This window comes from Theropithecus gelada, chromosome 11 (assembly GCF_003255815.1).
Source record: "Theropithecus gelada isolate Dixy chromosome 11, Tgel_1.0, whole genome shotgun sequence".
Classification (NCBI taxonomy): domain Eukaryota; kingdom Metazoa; phylum Chordata; class Mammalia; order Primates; family Cercopithecidae; genus Theropithecus; species Theropithecus gelada.
In genome coordinates, this window is record NC_037679.1 from 79,254,076 (window position 1) to 79,269,843 (window position 15,768).

General features: G+C 50.7%; 1 protein-coding gene across 1 annotated transcript in view; it reads right to left on the reverse strand.

Annotated features, from left to right (window-relative positions):
• The window catches only part of GCN1 (GCN1, eIF2 alpha kinase activator homolog), a 71,740-nt gene that overhangs the window by 12,849 nt on the left and 43,123 nt on the right, over positions 1 to 15,768 (reverse strand). Inside the window, exons 29-45 of the mRNA XM_025400917.1 lie at positions 15,233 to 15,360; positions 14,818 to 15,007; positions 14,549 to 14,619; positions 13,489 to 13,654; positions 12,956 to 13,150; positions 11,196 to 11,442; positions 10,005 to 10,126; positions 9,690 to 9,804; positions 8,253 to 8,432; positions 7,021 to 7,241; positions 5,249 to 5,317; positions 4,910 to 5,048; positions 4,624 to 4,820; positions 4,291 to 4,433; positions 2,815 to 2,932; positions 2,486 to 2,701; positions 849 to 1,013 (exon numbers count right to left, since the gene is read on the reverse strand). Coding sequence (XP_025256702.1) covers positions 849 to 1,013; positions 2,486 to 2,701; positions 2,815 to 2,932; positions 4,291 to 4,433; positions 4,624 to 4,820; positions 4,910 to 5,048; positions 5,249 to 5,317; positions 7,021 to 7,241; positions 8,253 to 8,432; positions 9,690 to 9,804; positions 10,005 to 10,126; positions 11,196 to 11,442; positions 12,956 to 13,150; positions 13,489 to 13,654; positions 14,549 to 14,619; positions 14,818 to 15,007; positions 15,233 to 15,360 — 2,682 coding nt within the window. The remainder of the gene's footprint in view (positions 1 to 848; positions 1,014 to 2,485; positions 2,702 to 2,814; positions 2,933 to 4,290; positions 4,434 to 4,623; positions 4,821 to 4,909; positions 5,049 to 5,248; positions 5,318 to 7,020; positions 7,242 to 8,252; positions 8,433 to 9,689; positions 9,805 to 10,004; positions 10,127 to 11,195; positions 11,443 to 12,955; positions 13,151 to 13,488; positions 13,655 to 14,548; positions 14,620 to 14,817; positions 15,008 to 15,232; positions 15,361 to 15,768) is intronic.

Here is a 15,768-nt window from a genome sequence, read left to right on the forward strand (position 1 = left end):
GCTGCCGGACTGTGGGGACTTTGCAGGCAAGAACTCAGCCTCTGTGGAACTCTGCCTCTCCAATGAATCACAACTCTTTTTAATGACAGAATTTCTTTTGATTCCTTGCTAAATGTAAATTTTAAAAACCAAACGTAAGACAAACATCAACACAGGAGAAGAGGGATCCGGTATCCTAGGGATTCAGACAAGGATGCCCAAGCCAAGCAACTGGCTGCTCGCTTATATTTCTAGCGGGCCATCTACTTAACTGCTTTGGCGTTTTCATCTAAACACGAAGGCAGTGCCTGTAAGTATTCCTAACCTACTCCCCAGGGGGGTCTCCAGGATCAATTACCTCAGGAACCAAGTAAGAGTAATGTACTTCACACCCCTTCGATGTTGCTGCTATGGAAACAGTATTGTTGCCAGACACAATACGCTTCCTCCCAGTGGACACCAGAACTCTTACCTGCTCCCCTCCTGCTAAGGGTGAGTGCACACCCCTCCTGCTCCCTCCTGCCCTACCCACTCACACAGCTGTCCATCCCCTCTCCCACAAGGAGGTGCACACTTTTTAACTGCACTTATAAAGCATCACAAAGGGACTGATCTCCAGCAACCTCCACAGTTGTGAGAGAGAGATCATCTCGTTTCCAAAGGCCACTCAAGGAGGCATCCAAATCACTTAGCTCTTAGTCTGCAAAACTGACAGAAAACCTGAGAAGATGGAGACTCAAATCCATGTGGCCCAGAGTGAGGCTGACTCCTCCCTGAGGGCAGCGCAAACCCCCTAGAGGTGAAGCTCCTCCAGTAACCATCCCCCGCCCTCTGGGTCAGGTCGCCTACAGTCCTTGCAAGATACTCACAGCGTCCCGGCTGGTGGACTTCATGATCTCACTTAGCCCAATGCACACACCCTGCCTCTCGTCGCTCTTCTGAGACCTCAGGCCTTCCTCAAGGATGGGGATGATCTCGGGGAGGATTTTCTCCCCTAACTTCCGCACGAGATCTCCCAATGTTCTCGCTGCAATCTGTCAACAAAGACCAAGCCAGGAAGTAAAGTCCCTGCAAAGCCCAGGACATCTGGAGGAGGACTCCAGAATGAGGGCCCTGAAACCTCCCAGGCTTTATCTGAATCACTGACTTAACTTCCCCAAATGCTCTTACCGCTAAAGAGCCCCCAAATACTCTCTGTAGTGCTTGCAAAACACTAAAAAAATTATGTTTCACACACACCTACACAACCTAACATGAAGAGCCAGCACCTTACACATGAACAAAACAATTCATCTGCTGCTGCACAGTCAAGGGCAATTTCCCTGGATGACTGAAGCCTTAACACTGTGCCGTGGCTCAGCGCAAGCTGAATCTGGAACAAAGTTTTAAGGAAAAAAAAACCATCTACTTTCTGAGACCTCATGTAAACCCTTCCTTAGAGCCAAATACACAATTTGCTTACCAGGGATGGCCGTTGGAAGTAGGCCAAAGTAGATGGGCAGAAATGATCACCAGCCCGCCTGGGCACCTCCTCTGGGACCACTGACCTGTCTGCCCCTGCCAGCGCGCCAGCCTGATCTCATGCCACACTGCTCCTCCCTGCCTCCTCACTCCAGCTACACTGGCCTTGCTCAGCCCCTACTGGTGCTATGTTCCTGCCCACCACGGGACTTCTGCATATCCTGTCTTTGTATCTAAAGCATTATTTATTCCCTCTGTCTGGAATGGTCTTTCGCTACCTCCTCACCTGGTTAGTGCTTACTTATCTTTCATCTTCAAGCATCATTTCTTCTGAGAAGTGTTCACTAACACAGGCCCATCCCTCCCCAGCAGGTCAAATGCAGCTATTATAAGCTTTGCAGTGCCACACAACACTGGCCACAGTCGTATTTTACATCTCTTTGTGTGGTTAGCTGATTAATATTCATCTCCTTGACCAGACTATCTCTTACGAGGATAAGGAATGAGGCTGCCTTTCTTCTCCATTATGTCCCCAGGTGCTAGGTCTCTCTTAGTGCACAGTAGATGCTAATAAATATTTGCAGAGGCTGGGCACGGTGGCTTACACCTGTAATCCCAGCACTTTGGGAGGCCGAGGCGGGCGGATCACAAGGTCAGGAGATTGAGACCATCCTGGCTAACATGGTGAAACCCCATCTCTACTGAAAATACAAAAAAATAGCTGAGCATGGTGGCGGATGCCTATAGTCCCAGCTACTCAGGAGGCTGAGGCAGGAGAATGGCGTGTACCTAGGAGGCAGAGCTTGCAGTAAGCCGAGATCACGCCACTGCACTCCAGCCTAAGCAACAGAGCGAGACTCCATCTCAAAAAAATAAATAAAATAAAATAATAAAAAAAATTTGCAGAATGACTAAGTAAAGAACACAATGTTCCTCTGTTAGGCAGGGTGTATGGGTACTTTCCCAGGCTCTGCAGACCCAGCTTTCTAGGCTCTGAAAGGAGGCACTGGGACTGCTGGTCCAAAACGAGGCCCAGGAAACTCACCGTTCTCTTATCTGCACACGTGCTGGCCAGGAAACCCAGCAGGAGCCCAAAAAGAGTGGGCAGGATCTCACGCAAGGTACGGGGGGTATTGGAGACAACAATCTTCCAGACATGCAGGGACGCCTGCCGCACCACCAGCTGGGTGTCTGAGCGGCCCATGTACAGCCCTGCCAACACCCGGTTCCGCCGCTCTACCCCCAGGGCAGTGATGATCGCCTGCAGCCGGTGGAAGAGGACAGAGAACACAGAGTAGTGAAGCCTCTAGGGCACGGGCATCAGGGCACACCCTGCCATCAGCAGGGGCAGGAAAGCCACTGCAGGGCAGGCACCTTGTTGGACTGGGCAGTTCCAAAGTTATCATCCTCGGAGGCAGTTTCTGTGGTCATCTTCCCAGTGACTCCTGAGATGTGAAACAGGAGATCCCCAAGGAGCTGAACAGAGCTGAACCTGAGAAGGAGGCCAACAACACAGTCACACAGCTGCAAGGAGCGGGCTCGGCACAACTGAGCACTGCACAGAAGATGGAAAGAAGTGCACCCAAAATACTCATGACGGTCATCTTGGAATGGGAAGTCAGGCAGTTTTCATTTCTTTACACTCGCCCACATATTTTCCAGGTTTTCTACTAATGAACATACATTAATGTTGGGGGAAAAAGTTTTTTTAAAAAACGTAAAAATTTCTGTAACAAAGGTTATAAAAAATAAAGTGAGTACAAAAGGGGAAGCATTAACAGGCAAGTAGGAAGACTGATCATCAGAAGTGGAAGAACCAGGAGAGGCCTTAGAAGGATTAACTATTTCAGGCAGGGCGAAGTGGCTCACGCCTGTAATCCCAGCACTTTGGGAGGCCAAGGCAGGCAGATCACCTGAGGTCGGGGGTTCGAGACCAGCCTGACCAACATGGAGAAACCACATCTCTACTAAAAATACAAAATTAGCCAGGCATGGTGGCGGACGCCTGTAATCCCAGCTACTCGGGAGGCTGAGGCAGGAGAATCGCTTGAACCCGTGAGGCAGAGGTTGCGGTGAGCCGAGATCATGCCACTGCACTCCAGCTTGGGCGACAGAGAGAGACTCCGTCTCAAAAAGGGGGAAAAAAAAAAAAAGACCACTGTATGAATGTGCTATATTTTTAAATCAATCTCCAATTTTTCAAATGGTAAGCGATACTGCAACAAACATCCTTATGTCTAACAGCTTTAAGCACTTGACCATTCAATACATCCTTGAAATATATTCCCAAAAGTGAAATTTTTAAAGAGTCCTTAACATGAAAATCTGAATACAAATTGGAAGCCTGTATAGAGAGGACTTTTTAAAAAAGAACAAGAATAAAGACATTGCTACAGGAAACTGGAAAAGTTACAAAATGGTTAAAAGCAAGGGTCTGGAAAAAGTTGAGAGAGTTCTTGGCAACATTCTGCTCTTCGTTTCTCAATTGGAGTTATCAAAATGCAAAGCTGAGCCCTTTGGATCTTTTTTTTCCCCTTTTAAAGACAGCATCTTGTTGTTGCCCAGGTTGGAGTGCAGTGGCACAATCTCAGCTCACTACAACCTCCACCTCTGGGGCTCAAGCGATCCTTCCGCCTCAGCCTCTTGTGTAGCTGGGATTACAAGTGTGCACCACCATTCCCAGCTAATTTTTTATTTTTTTGTAGAGACAGGTTCTCACTATGTTGCCAGCGCTTATTGCAAACTCCTGGGTTCAAGCAATCTTCCTGCCACAGCTTCCCAGAGTGATCGGATTATAGGCATGAGCCACCACACATCATCCCCACTGGGTCTTTCTGCCCAAGTTCTCACCTGATTCTCCAAAGGTCATCAAAGAGGCCTTGCTCTAGCTGGGGCAGCAGCAGGGCGATGGCTGTCTCAGCATACATGGAGATAACCCGCTGGCCCGCGCGCAGGGCAGTGTCACGCACAAACTCATTCTCATCAGCAAGAGCCTGGGCACACAGAGGGTGGGTCGGCCAGAGCTGCCACTCCCAGGCCCCCAACCCAAAAAATATGGGGCTCACCGAAGGCCGAGCGCTGTGCAAGCCGACCCCACCCAGCAGGGATCCCTAGCTCTCCAGGAGAGCACTTGCCTCCTGCCCTCCTGATGGACTCTACCCTTGCCAAGGTCATGGTACCTACTTTGAGGATACAGGGGATGATGGGCCCCACATAAGGAGTAAACTTGTCTCCAAAGGTGATGGGCAGGTAGTTAAACATCATAATGTAGCCATCTCGGACATGGGGTGCAATATCCACTTTGCTGGCTGTAGCCACGATTTCTGGCATCAGCTTCTCCAACTTCTCCACCCCTAAACCGGCCATGACCTCAGCCAACCCTGCAACAAAGGACAGAATGAGCCCACTGGATCTGAGGGCCTCTTATAGAGCATTCCCAGTCTGGCCACTGGACCTGCTCTGGCCTTACCCTGTGCAGCGCCTGAGCGATCCACAGAACTCTGCTCATAGGTCAGTGTCTCCATCAGCCACGGCAGCAAGTCCTCAAAGCATGACTCCCCCATGCCCTTCACCATGGCCCCAAGGGCCTTTGCAGATACCGTCCGCACCTGTCAGGTAACCGAGAACAGAGATGGTGTGAGAAGATGAGGCTCAAAACACGGTAGCCACATGGGAGCAGGGAAGGGAACGGAGGGCCTCCTTCCCTTTATCCAACAGACACAAAAGCAGCTTTGGGGAATTCTCAGGAATCCATTTATGGGGACTGGATGAGGGGCCTGGCTCATCCTCCAGCCTACCTCAGACTCACCTCAGGCACAGGGTCCAAAAGCGATGCTTTCAGGCCAGGCGTCACGCTGGGCAGGTATGGAGCCAAGTCCTGCAACAACACAGGAGGTGGCTCAGGTGAGGCCCAACTCCTGCTTTCTCCAGGCCCATTCCACTGTGGACCCTGACCTCCCCATTCTGCTGGCAAGGAGTGCTCAGCAGGGGCACCTAGCATGCAAACCTCACTGCCCACAGAACAGGGAGGGAAGGGCAACTGGCAAGTAAGTCCTCTCCCCAACTGGTTCCTTGAAGGCCCTGTGCAATTGCTCAGGGACTCCTACAAGGGACCTCAGGCCCATCCTCAACAGACAGGAGTTCAATGCTCCTGCACCTCCCACCCTTCTCTTAGGACCAAGGCCTGTCCAACTCTGGAATCTTTAGCAAATTACTTCTGGTACTTTCCTTTCAGAATTTTTATTAACATCTTCCCTTTACTCATCTCAAAGTGTTTATGTCTCTCGATAGAGCATTCAGCTTTAGGAAATAATTTTAAAAACAGAAAATGCCTTATGTTCACTGCAGCATCACTTAAAATAGCCAAAAACCTTGGACACTATATGACCAATGATAGAATTATGTAAGTTATGGTATATAAACTTGTCGGGATATTATGTAACTATTAAAAATCAGTTTTGTGAATAACTTGTTATAACTTGGGAATAAGTTTTAAGTTTAGGAATGCCATTTTTAAATGTAATTTTAAAAATTAACAATAATTGGCCAGGCACGGTGGCTCACACCTGTAATCCCAACACTTTGGGAGGTCGAGGCGGGTGGATCACCTGAGGTCAGGAGTTCGAGATCAGCCTGGCCAACATGGTTTCACCCTGTCTCTACTAAAAATACAAAAATTAACCAGGCGTGGTCGTGGGCGCCTGTAATCCCAGCTACTCGGGAGGCTGAGGCAGGAGAATCGCTTGAACCCAGGTGGCAGAGGTTGCAGTGAGCCGAGACTGTGCCAGTGCCCTCCTGCCTGGGCAAAAAGGGGAAAAAACACTAAAAAAAAAAAAAAAAAAAAAAAATTAACAGTAATTATTTTCATGGTGGGGAACTGTGGATAAAATATTTTGGTTTTCTAATTTTTTTAATTAATTAATTTACTTTTTAAAACAGGGTCTTGCTCTGTCGCCCCAGGCTGGAGTGCGGTGGTATTATCACAGCTCCTGGGCTCAAGCAATCCTCCCATTACAGCCTCTCAAAGTCCTGGGATTACAAGCATGAGCCACTAAGCCTGGTCTGTTTTTCTGGTTTTTTAATTTCCCAAATTTTCTAGGATTAATATAACTTTTTCACTTTATATATTTTTTTGCCCACAGCCTCAGTAAGCAAAGCAGAGCTACGGTAGACAGTGAGACCACACACACAAGCTCTTGGGAGCAGACAAACAAACAAAGCAAATCTCCCAAACCAGGCTCTCCTGACAAGAATACAGGCTCTCCTGAAGACAGGTGTATTCTTGTCAAGAGCAAGTAGTCCAAGTGGCAAGCACTTCAACACTCGTGAGAGGGCAAAAGAGAAGACATGCCTTTCTGAGCCTCAGCTGAGAACTAAGCTAACAAGGACTTGAACCACTGCACTCTCTAAGATGCTAAGAGAGCCCAGACTTCCACCCCAAAATGGCTCACTTCTCTCCATAAAAATAATTAGGGACTAACGCCCTTCTCTTTCCATGTCTAATGTGGGGACTCTGCACCTCTGACTCTGCACTCAGCCATTTTCTGGTCTGTCCCACACTAGCCCCAGCTGGGCTGCTACCTTCTGGTCTGTCAGGGAGTACATGTTGCCAATAATCTGGGCTGCCATCTTCCGCGTGTCCGTGGAACGGTCCTGGAAGGCTCTCTGGACAATGGGCATGATGAGGGCCAGGGATGGGGCATCAATGAAGTGGACAAACTTGGTGTCCAGCAGCGTCTGCAAGCACTTCTGGGTCTTTCTGGAGGGGTCCGTCAGGGCATCCAGGAGGACTGGGGCGATGGCTGTGCACATCCCAAGAGAAGAGAGCCTGGCTGATGCGCACCCATGCAGCAGCAAGGCCCTGGACCCCCAGAACTAGAATGGATCAGAAGAGAAGGCGGTCTGGCGCACCTCCTCCCTGAAGCCCCACAAGTCACCAGCTGGGGAAGACAGGCAACCCACAAAGAACAATCCTTCTTTCACTCCAACTCCTGATCTCAGGTGATCCGCCCGCCTCGACCTCCCAAAGCGCTGGATTACAGGAATGAGCCACGGAAATAAAATTTTTTTAAAGCATGTATCCTTAGTAAATTTCTGGTTTGCCCTATCGGTAATGGAGAAGTGTGCTGAAATCTCCCACTACAATATAATGTATTTGTTAACTTCTCCCTGTAGCTTTATGAATTTTGTTTTATGTATTTTGAGGTTATTCCATACTTTCCAGACTGAAGTACACTGACTGGGTGCTGGCAGGTGAAGCTTAGAATTTAACGAGTGACACGCTGGTCAAGGTGCCTGGCTGGGTTGTGTTCCTAGCGACTGACCTCTTCCCAGTACTAAGAAAGAACCACATCCAGAGAAGTCAGGTTAATCCTAACCCTTCCTTTACCCTCCGCTCTATCAAAGGCCTCATGGAGTGAGACGGAATAGAAAGTTTTCATAGGCCCTAACATTTTGAATGGTGCTGATGTGGTCCAGAGAATGTCATTCAGTTCTGTTGACCTCATGCTCAGCTTCGTGCACAGGGATCTCTTGGAGTCAAACTGCTCCTGAGCCAATGACTCAATGTCCCTATCTGTATAGCCAATGACATCTGCCCCAGACCAGTGGGAAAACAGAATGAATGCTTCCAAACTACCTTCAAATAATTATTCTAGGAAAGGGCTTCCCAGGATTTAGAGGCTATTTCACTGTGAACATATTTGTCCTCAGAGGCAAAGATCTTAGCTGAATGGGTGCAAGTTCCCTGCAGTGTCCAAAGGCCGCGGGGTTGGCAGGAGACCAGGGCAAGCACCCTCATGGCAGAGGCCTACCCAGGATCTCCGGGTTCCTGATGACAGAGCCGATCTGCCTGAGCGCCTGCTGTCCAGCCTTCTGGACTTTGACATGGGAGTCGGTCAGCACCTCCGTAAGTTTGGGCACGATGTTGGGTAGGCAGGACGACAGCTGCTTAGGAGCACAGTACGCCATTGCCCCAAGAAGCTCCACTGACCCTGTGGATAGCAGACACAAGCCCAGCACTGAATCACTGAGCACAGTCCAACAACTCACCTGCACTGGCTACATGGGCAAGGGACAGCTACCCTGGCCCCTGCAGACTGTGCTAAAGCAGTCACTGGGAGGAGGGGAGAGGGGGCTGGCTCCAGCAGAGTTGGGGTCAAAAAAGCTCTTGCTGCCTGCTGAGCAGTGGGATCCCAGGTGAGAGGCAGGGCAGTATGGGAGAAAAGAGACCAGGATAGGGGAGACCTGATTTAATCCTTACAGTGAGATTCAAGACCAATTCACTGAATTTCTCTCAACTGTTTCTTCATCCACAAATGAGGAAACTGATTTAGATTTGTGTTGTTTCAAACTACAGGGTGAAGCCTGAAGGACTGAGAAGGAGGCTGAGTGGGAGGGCCTTAGATGGTGATCCTCCCCCAACTAGAACAGCTCTACTTTTATCTGTTTGCTTAATAGGGTGCCAGGTATTTTAATTATTTATTTTTAAGACAGGGTCTCACGCTGCTGCCCAGGTTGGGGTTTGGTGGCATGATGATAGCTCGCTGCAGCCTCAAACTCCAGGGCTCAAGAGATCCTCCCACTTCAGCCTCCTGAGTAGCTCGGACTACAGGCATGCACCACCACACCTGGCCTTTTTTTTTTTTTTTGTAGAGGTAGAGTCTTGCTATAGTGCCCAGGCTGGTCTAAACTCCTGCCCTCAAGATATTGTCCTGCCTAAGGTTCTTTTTAAAAAGAGTTTTCCTGGGGGGGAAACTTTAAAGCCACAGAAGAGCTTTACAGCTCTCAGATTCCTGACTTAGGGTTGTGGCTCTTGTCAGAGGCCTGTTTCTTGGCATGAAAGCACACAAACTATAGAAAGATCCAAGTGCCAGAGGGAGAGTTGGCCAGGCATGGTGACTCACAACTGCAATCCCAGTGCTTCGGGAGCCCAAGGCAAGAGGATCACTTGAACCCAGGAATTCGAGGCCAGTCTGGGAAACACAGCGAGACTCCATCATTATAAAAAAAAAATACAAAAATTAGCCAGGTGTGGGGGCGTGCTCCTGTGAGAATGGTTTGAGGCCCAAAGTTCAAGATCAGCCTAGAGGACAGAGCAAGACTCCATCTCAAATGTTAACAAAGGCAGTCTTAACCCTATCCCTGGCATGGGGAACTCACAGGACAAGAGCTGTGGCTACCCAGGATCCTTGCTGAGGCTGGTTTTCACAACATGAAGCTGGGAAGAGAGACAGAGGGAGTAGTCTTACCAGCTTTGGTCCGCCAGGATTCCTCCTCTAGGGCAGCCAGTAAGGAGGGGAGCACCAGCTTCACCCCGTGAGCACTCAAGTTGCTCATCACAGCCTTGGCACAGTCATCTGCAGCCTCAAGGGAGGAGAAAAGACGTTCAGGGGCCTCCTCACCCAAGCAAGGGGCAAGCCTGACACCAGTCCTAGTGTTCCTCCTGTGACCAACACTTACTGGAGTTCTACTATGTCAGACCCTGTGCCAAGGCCTGCAAACACAGTTGGGAACACATCTCATAAAGTGTCGATGCTGTTCTCCCAAGCAGTCTGGGGACTTACCTCACGCACATACTGGTTTCCATCCCCAAAGCACAGGAGCAGATGAGGCAGCACGTGAACCACGTACGGCTCAAAGAGCTTCCCCAGCATGGTGCAGAGCATCTCAAAGGCAAAGAGGGCTCCTAGGGCAAAAGAAGGTGGGACGGCTGGGAAGAGAATGTCCCCTGGGGGTAGCCACAAAGAACAGAACGGACAGCAACCTCCCTGCCACCTCCCACCCCTCTAGAAGCAGGACAGCCGTGGGACTAGTGGCTGCCCCATGAGGAAGCAGCACCCTCTGCCTCAGCTCAAGAAGCCCTAGAGCAGGAATGTGGCTGGGCGGAAGGGAGGACAGTGCAGGGGAGCCGCCTTCACTACAGTTAGAAAAGCCAAACCTCGGCAGGGCACGGTGGCTCACGCCCATAATCCCAACACTTTGGGAGGCTGAGGCGGGCAGATCACGAGGTCAGGAGATATAGACCATCTTGGCCAACACGGTGAAACCCCGTTTCTACTAAAAATACAAAAATCGGGCCGGGCACGGTGGCTCAAGCCTGTAATCCCAGCACTTTGGGAGGCCGAGACGGGCGGATCACGAGGTCAGGAGATCGAGACCATCCTGCCTAACCCGGTGAAACCCCGTCTCTACTAAAAACTACAAAAAACTAGCCGGGCGAGGTGGCGGGCGCCTGTAGTCCCAGCTACTCGGGAGGCTGAGGCAGGAGAATGGCGTGAACCCGGGAGGCGGGGCTTGCAGTGAGCCGAGATGTGGCCACTACACTCCAGCCTGGACAACAGAGCAAGACTCCGTCTCAAAAAAAAAAAAAAAAACAAAAATCAGCTGGGTGTGGTGGTGTGCACCTGTAATCCCAGCTACTAGGGAGGCTGAGGTAGGAGAATCGCTTGAACCCGGGAGGTGAAGATTGTAGTGAGCCAAGATCGCGCCTGGCGACAGGGTGGGACTCGGTCTCAAAAAAAAAAAAAAAAAAAAAAGCCAAACCTCTCTCAGCTAAGGGTGTTGCTGAGTTAGAAATTTCCAAGTCCACGGAAAGCAGCAAGGACCCGGCTGGACTGGGTCACACACAGCAGGGCCCTCCGTAGTACACACACAAGCAGCAGCCTCCACTTGGGGTGCCAGGGTCAGATTCCTTCCTCTGGCAACCTGGGGACCGACTTCCCATGCTGGGCAGCCCCAAGCTCAGAGATGCTCACCCTCTCGCCGGCGGAAGTTCTTCTTATCCTGGATGGCATCAGTCAGTGCTGCCATCATCTCCTGTTGCTTCAGCGAGAGGATGCCCAAGCCCTTCACCAGGCCTGCCAGCCCATACGCGGCCCCTTTGCGCTCTGCGTACTTGTCTGACTCCAGGAGCTGCTGCATGAGCCTCTGGATCATCCCTCCAGCGTCCTCCTTGATGGCTGGCACAAGGGGTGGCAAACAGCTGGCCACGGACTCCTGGACCTGGGGAAGGGCCTGCCTGTCAATGCTGTGGCTCTGCTGCAGCAGTTTCATGGGGTCTGACCATCCTACACAGCACCCACTACTATATGTCCCACGCCCCATCTCAGCCACTGCCTGCAGGTGTCACAGGACACCAGAGAAGCAAACAGGTACACACCGTGTTGTATACCCCTCAGGGTGCATACTACAATCTGCTGACGACAAAAGCTTCGGCCCATATAGTCCCATTTCTGGTCTGAATGGAAAACCCAGGCCTGGGCAGCGGGGTAGGCAGCCAAGGAGGGGACTCTAAAGACTAAATCCACTCAGAAAGCAAGCTTCCAGAAAAGTGTGCTGCTTTGCTTCCATAAAAACAGCCCGTGTCTCTGTTTCCAAACTTGTCAAAATCACAGAGAAATTGGGCAGGGCCTTACAGGACCAGGCACAAATTGAGCGGAACCAGAAGACAATCCTGCCTCCCAGCCGTAGCTCACTAAGCCCAGCTTGGGAGCAGCAACCCTGATGCCACGCTGGCAGGTGCCCAGATGCGACTCTTTTGTTGTTTGGGCTTTCTGACACCGTATTTGACCACAATTTTGGAAACTGGTTTTCAACTGTGCATTCTTTTGGTAAAGTTTTTTGTTTTGTTTTTAGAAATAGGGTCTTACCCTGTCACCCAGGCTAGAGGGCAGTGGCACGATCCTCATTCACTATCACCTTGAATTCCTGGACTCAAGCAATCCTATTGCCTCAGTCTCCTGAGGAGCTAGGAACACAGGCATGGCCTCCACCTCTGGCTAATTTTTAAAGTTTCTGTAGAGACATGATCTCACTATGTTGCCCAGGCTGGTCTTGAACTACTGGCCTCAAGCACCCACCTCACCCTCCTAAAGCACTGGGATTACAGGCATAAGCCACCACGTCCAGGCCAACTGTTCATTTTATGAGGATACTCTCAGTGGTCCAAAACCCAAACCACACACACACACACACAAAAAAAAAATACATATATATATATATATGCATGTTTCTCAAAACAAAGAAAAATAAATTTCTTTGCACTGTAGCTTAGAGGCTACATTAAAATGCACCTGCAACACATAATCAACACATGTAAAGGGCCAGGGAAAGGCTTGACATAAGACAAAGCCTGATCTTTTAATTTTTTTTCCCCCTTTGGATCCGCAGTGTATGTTAGTGAATAGAAAAAATAGAACTATCTAGGAGGTCTATTAGAACAAAGTAACAAAGAAGCTCCCTCCCCAGGGGCATTCTTGACTATAAACCAGGTGAGTTGAAAAAAAATGAAACTATCTGGGAGGTCTACTAGAACAAAGTAACAAAAAACTCCCTCTCCAGGAGTGTTCCTGACTATAAACCAGGCTCTCCCCTGGGAGAACGGGTGAATCCTTACCAAGAACTGGGCTTTCCAGGCCCTGATTGTCTGATTCCTCCCCTAGTATCCCACTGCCTAACCACAGCCGGGTCCCAATTCTCTAACTGGCATGTGGGTCCCAGGTCAAATGGCAGGTACCTGCTGGGAGGGGGTAGAGAGGGCAGCGATGAGCTTGGCAACAATGGGCTTCACTTTGGGGTCACTCTTGTCCAGGTGCTTGGCCAGAGAGCCCATCAGGACCACCACACTCTGTCGCACAGCATCGTAGCTGGCATCATTGGGCGCGTTCTTCAGGAACTCCTCGAATACTGGCAACAGTGAGTTGACGTTCTCCTGGAAAGCCAAACCCCTCAGAGCCTCAGGTCAACCCTATAGGCTGCATCTGGGGACAACAGTCCCTGCCCTGAGGACCAAGACCAAGTCTAGCTCTGGGACAGGCATCCTGACATGCCAGCCAGCGGCTCTTCCCGTTTTCTGGCAGGACTGCTACAGACCTAAAAGAATTTAACATACTATCGTGGTCTTTTTGGCTCAAAGTGCTCTGCCAGGACTCCTGGCACTCAGCATCTCTGGCCCCTGCTCAGCCCTACAGCCTGCCTCCCCCGTGTCTCCTTAGCAGGCTGGGACCCCCTTACCTTCCCGTGGGTGTTCCCCGGCTGGGACCCCCTTACCTTTCCATGAGTGTTGAGCGTTGCAAGGGCTGCATCCAACATGCACTTCCGGACATCTGGGTGTCGGTCGTTGAGGGCATCAGGGACAAAAAATTGAAAGAGTGGCTTCACCTGAGAGCTGTCCAGATACTGGGAGAGCTTGTTGAGGGCCAATGCCAAGCCACACCTGGGAAAGAAGTGGGAGCACATCAGGAGGGACAGCTAATGGGCCTCCTCCGCCAGTGGAACCTCTGCTGGTGCATGGTAAGGACAGGGAGCTTGCCGGAGGTAAACACTGTTTTGCGGGCAGAGAACAGCATGAAGCCCACCACCCAGTGCTCACCCAATGTTCTGGAACAACCCGTTTGTCATATGGGGACCTGCCATCTGCCCTGATTTTACCTCCTACTGGGTGAGCAGCCCTGCATCGGTTCCCTCAGAGAGGAATGTGAGTGCAGTGCTCACCCCTCTACCTGCAAGGCAGGTCGTAAGAGAAGACAGAGGTAAAGGAACCAGATGCAGAGGCCTGTGGAAGTGAACACACTCTCCAAGGGCAAAGTGGTATTATTCTTTCCAGTCATGGAGCAAAGAATCTGTGTCCTATCCCTGGCTGATGGTCTGGAATGAAAAATAAGCCAGGATGGCCCATACACCACCCTACACTGACACACAAGGCCTCACGGAGTGGACATGGCCAGGATGAGCCATTCAGAAAACTAACACCCTCGCCTATTTTGTGCCTGCTCTGTGGGAGGCAAGCGTCTTTCAAGGTCCCACTTGCTCCCAGACATCTGTCTAATCCTCCAACTGCTACTCATGGGCTCTGTGGAGAAAGGCTGGTAGCTTCTGTTATTGTGCCCTGCATACAGATGAGGAAACAGAGGCCTGGGGAAAAGGAGAAACATGCTCGCAGTCACGCAGCTAGCGCAGGAGGGGCCAACACTTGAACTCACGCCTCCTCGACTCTGAGGGAGGTCCTGCTCTTTCATTATCCCATGCTGCCTCCTCTCAGCACCCACCCAGCCAACCTACCACATCTCAGAAAGGTTGGAGTAGAACGAGGCTAGAACAATTGTTATACCTGGCTTCCCACTGATCTGGAGGAGATTCTGAAATAACTCGTCCCAAAGCATCCAGCACTGGGGGTGGCCGCTGCAACAGACAAGTTGGTAAATGCTTTGCAACGGGCAGATCAATGACCTGGGCACCAGGACTGTAGGGGGGAAACTAGCCACAGCTACCCTAAGCCACCGTGAGCCCTGAGATTCCTGTCTGGAGCAGTAAGGGGCTGAGCAGAGACCCACCCAACCGCACACACCCAGACTGCATCAGGGCTGCACAGTCACTCACGTAGAGCTTCTCCTGGTAAATCTCCATGAGCCTGCCCATAACCTCCGCTGCCTGCCGCTGGTAACGTGCCACTGCTTGGGAAAGGGCTTCGGCCCCTGCCTGCCTTACAGCCGCCTCATGATAGATCACGTCATCGATCAGCAAGGAGCAGAGGTCTGGCTGCAGGTCTAGGCCCATCATTGACCAGAGCCTGTGGGAGATGCACAGTGGGGACTGCTTAGACAACGATCCGCAGCATCTGCCCCGCCAGCCCAGCCCCCTGCCGGCCCAGCCCCCTGCCGGCCCAGCCCCCTGCCGGTCCAGCCCCCCGCCGGCCCGGCCCTTCTTCCCACTGGAGGCTGAACACGCTGGGTTCCGTTATTTCCTAAAGGAAGAGAGGATGGAGCAGGAGAAAATGACATGCTGGCTCTCTCACCTCTCAGCCAGCTTCCGGATCTCCTCTTCCTTGTCAAACTTGACCACCCAGAGTCTCCGCAGAAGGTTCAGGCCATTCTTCTCATCAGTATCAGGTGCTGGCAATACCATGTGGAGTTCCATCAGCCCCTGGAAGGGGTGGGATTGGACCACGTGAGGCACCATCTTTCCGAAGAGCCTCTGACTTGCCTCCTCACCTCTCTCTAGGCTGTACCGTCCAAGATGGAGCCACTAACCACAAGTGGCTAAAGTGAAATCAATTAAAATTAACTCTAAGTTCCTTAGGGTGTGAAGTGGTAAAATGTTTTTTAATGTGAAAATTAAAACGTTAAATAAACCAGACAGATAAAACTTCAGAAAAAGTGTGTTCCTTTAGTTCAAATAATTTTTAAGGAAAAAGTTACCATATTGTCATCATTTTTCACATTTTACCAAAAGCCAGTGAAAACTGTCACATATCAATAGCAGGAAGCTATGGATCAGCAGGTAGGAACCACTGTCTTACCACTCCAAGGGGATGCTCTAGTTTTTGGTCCA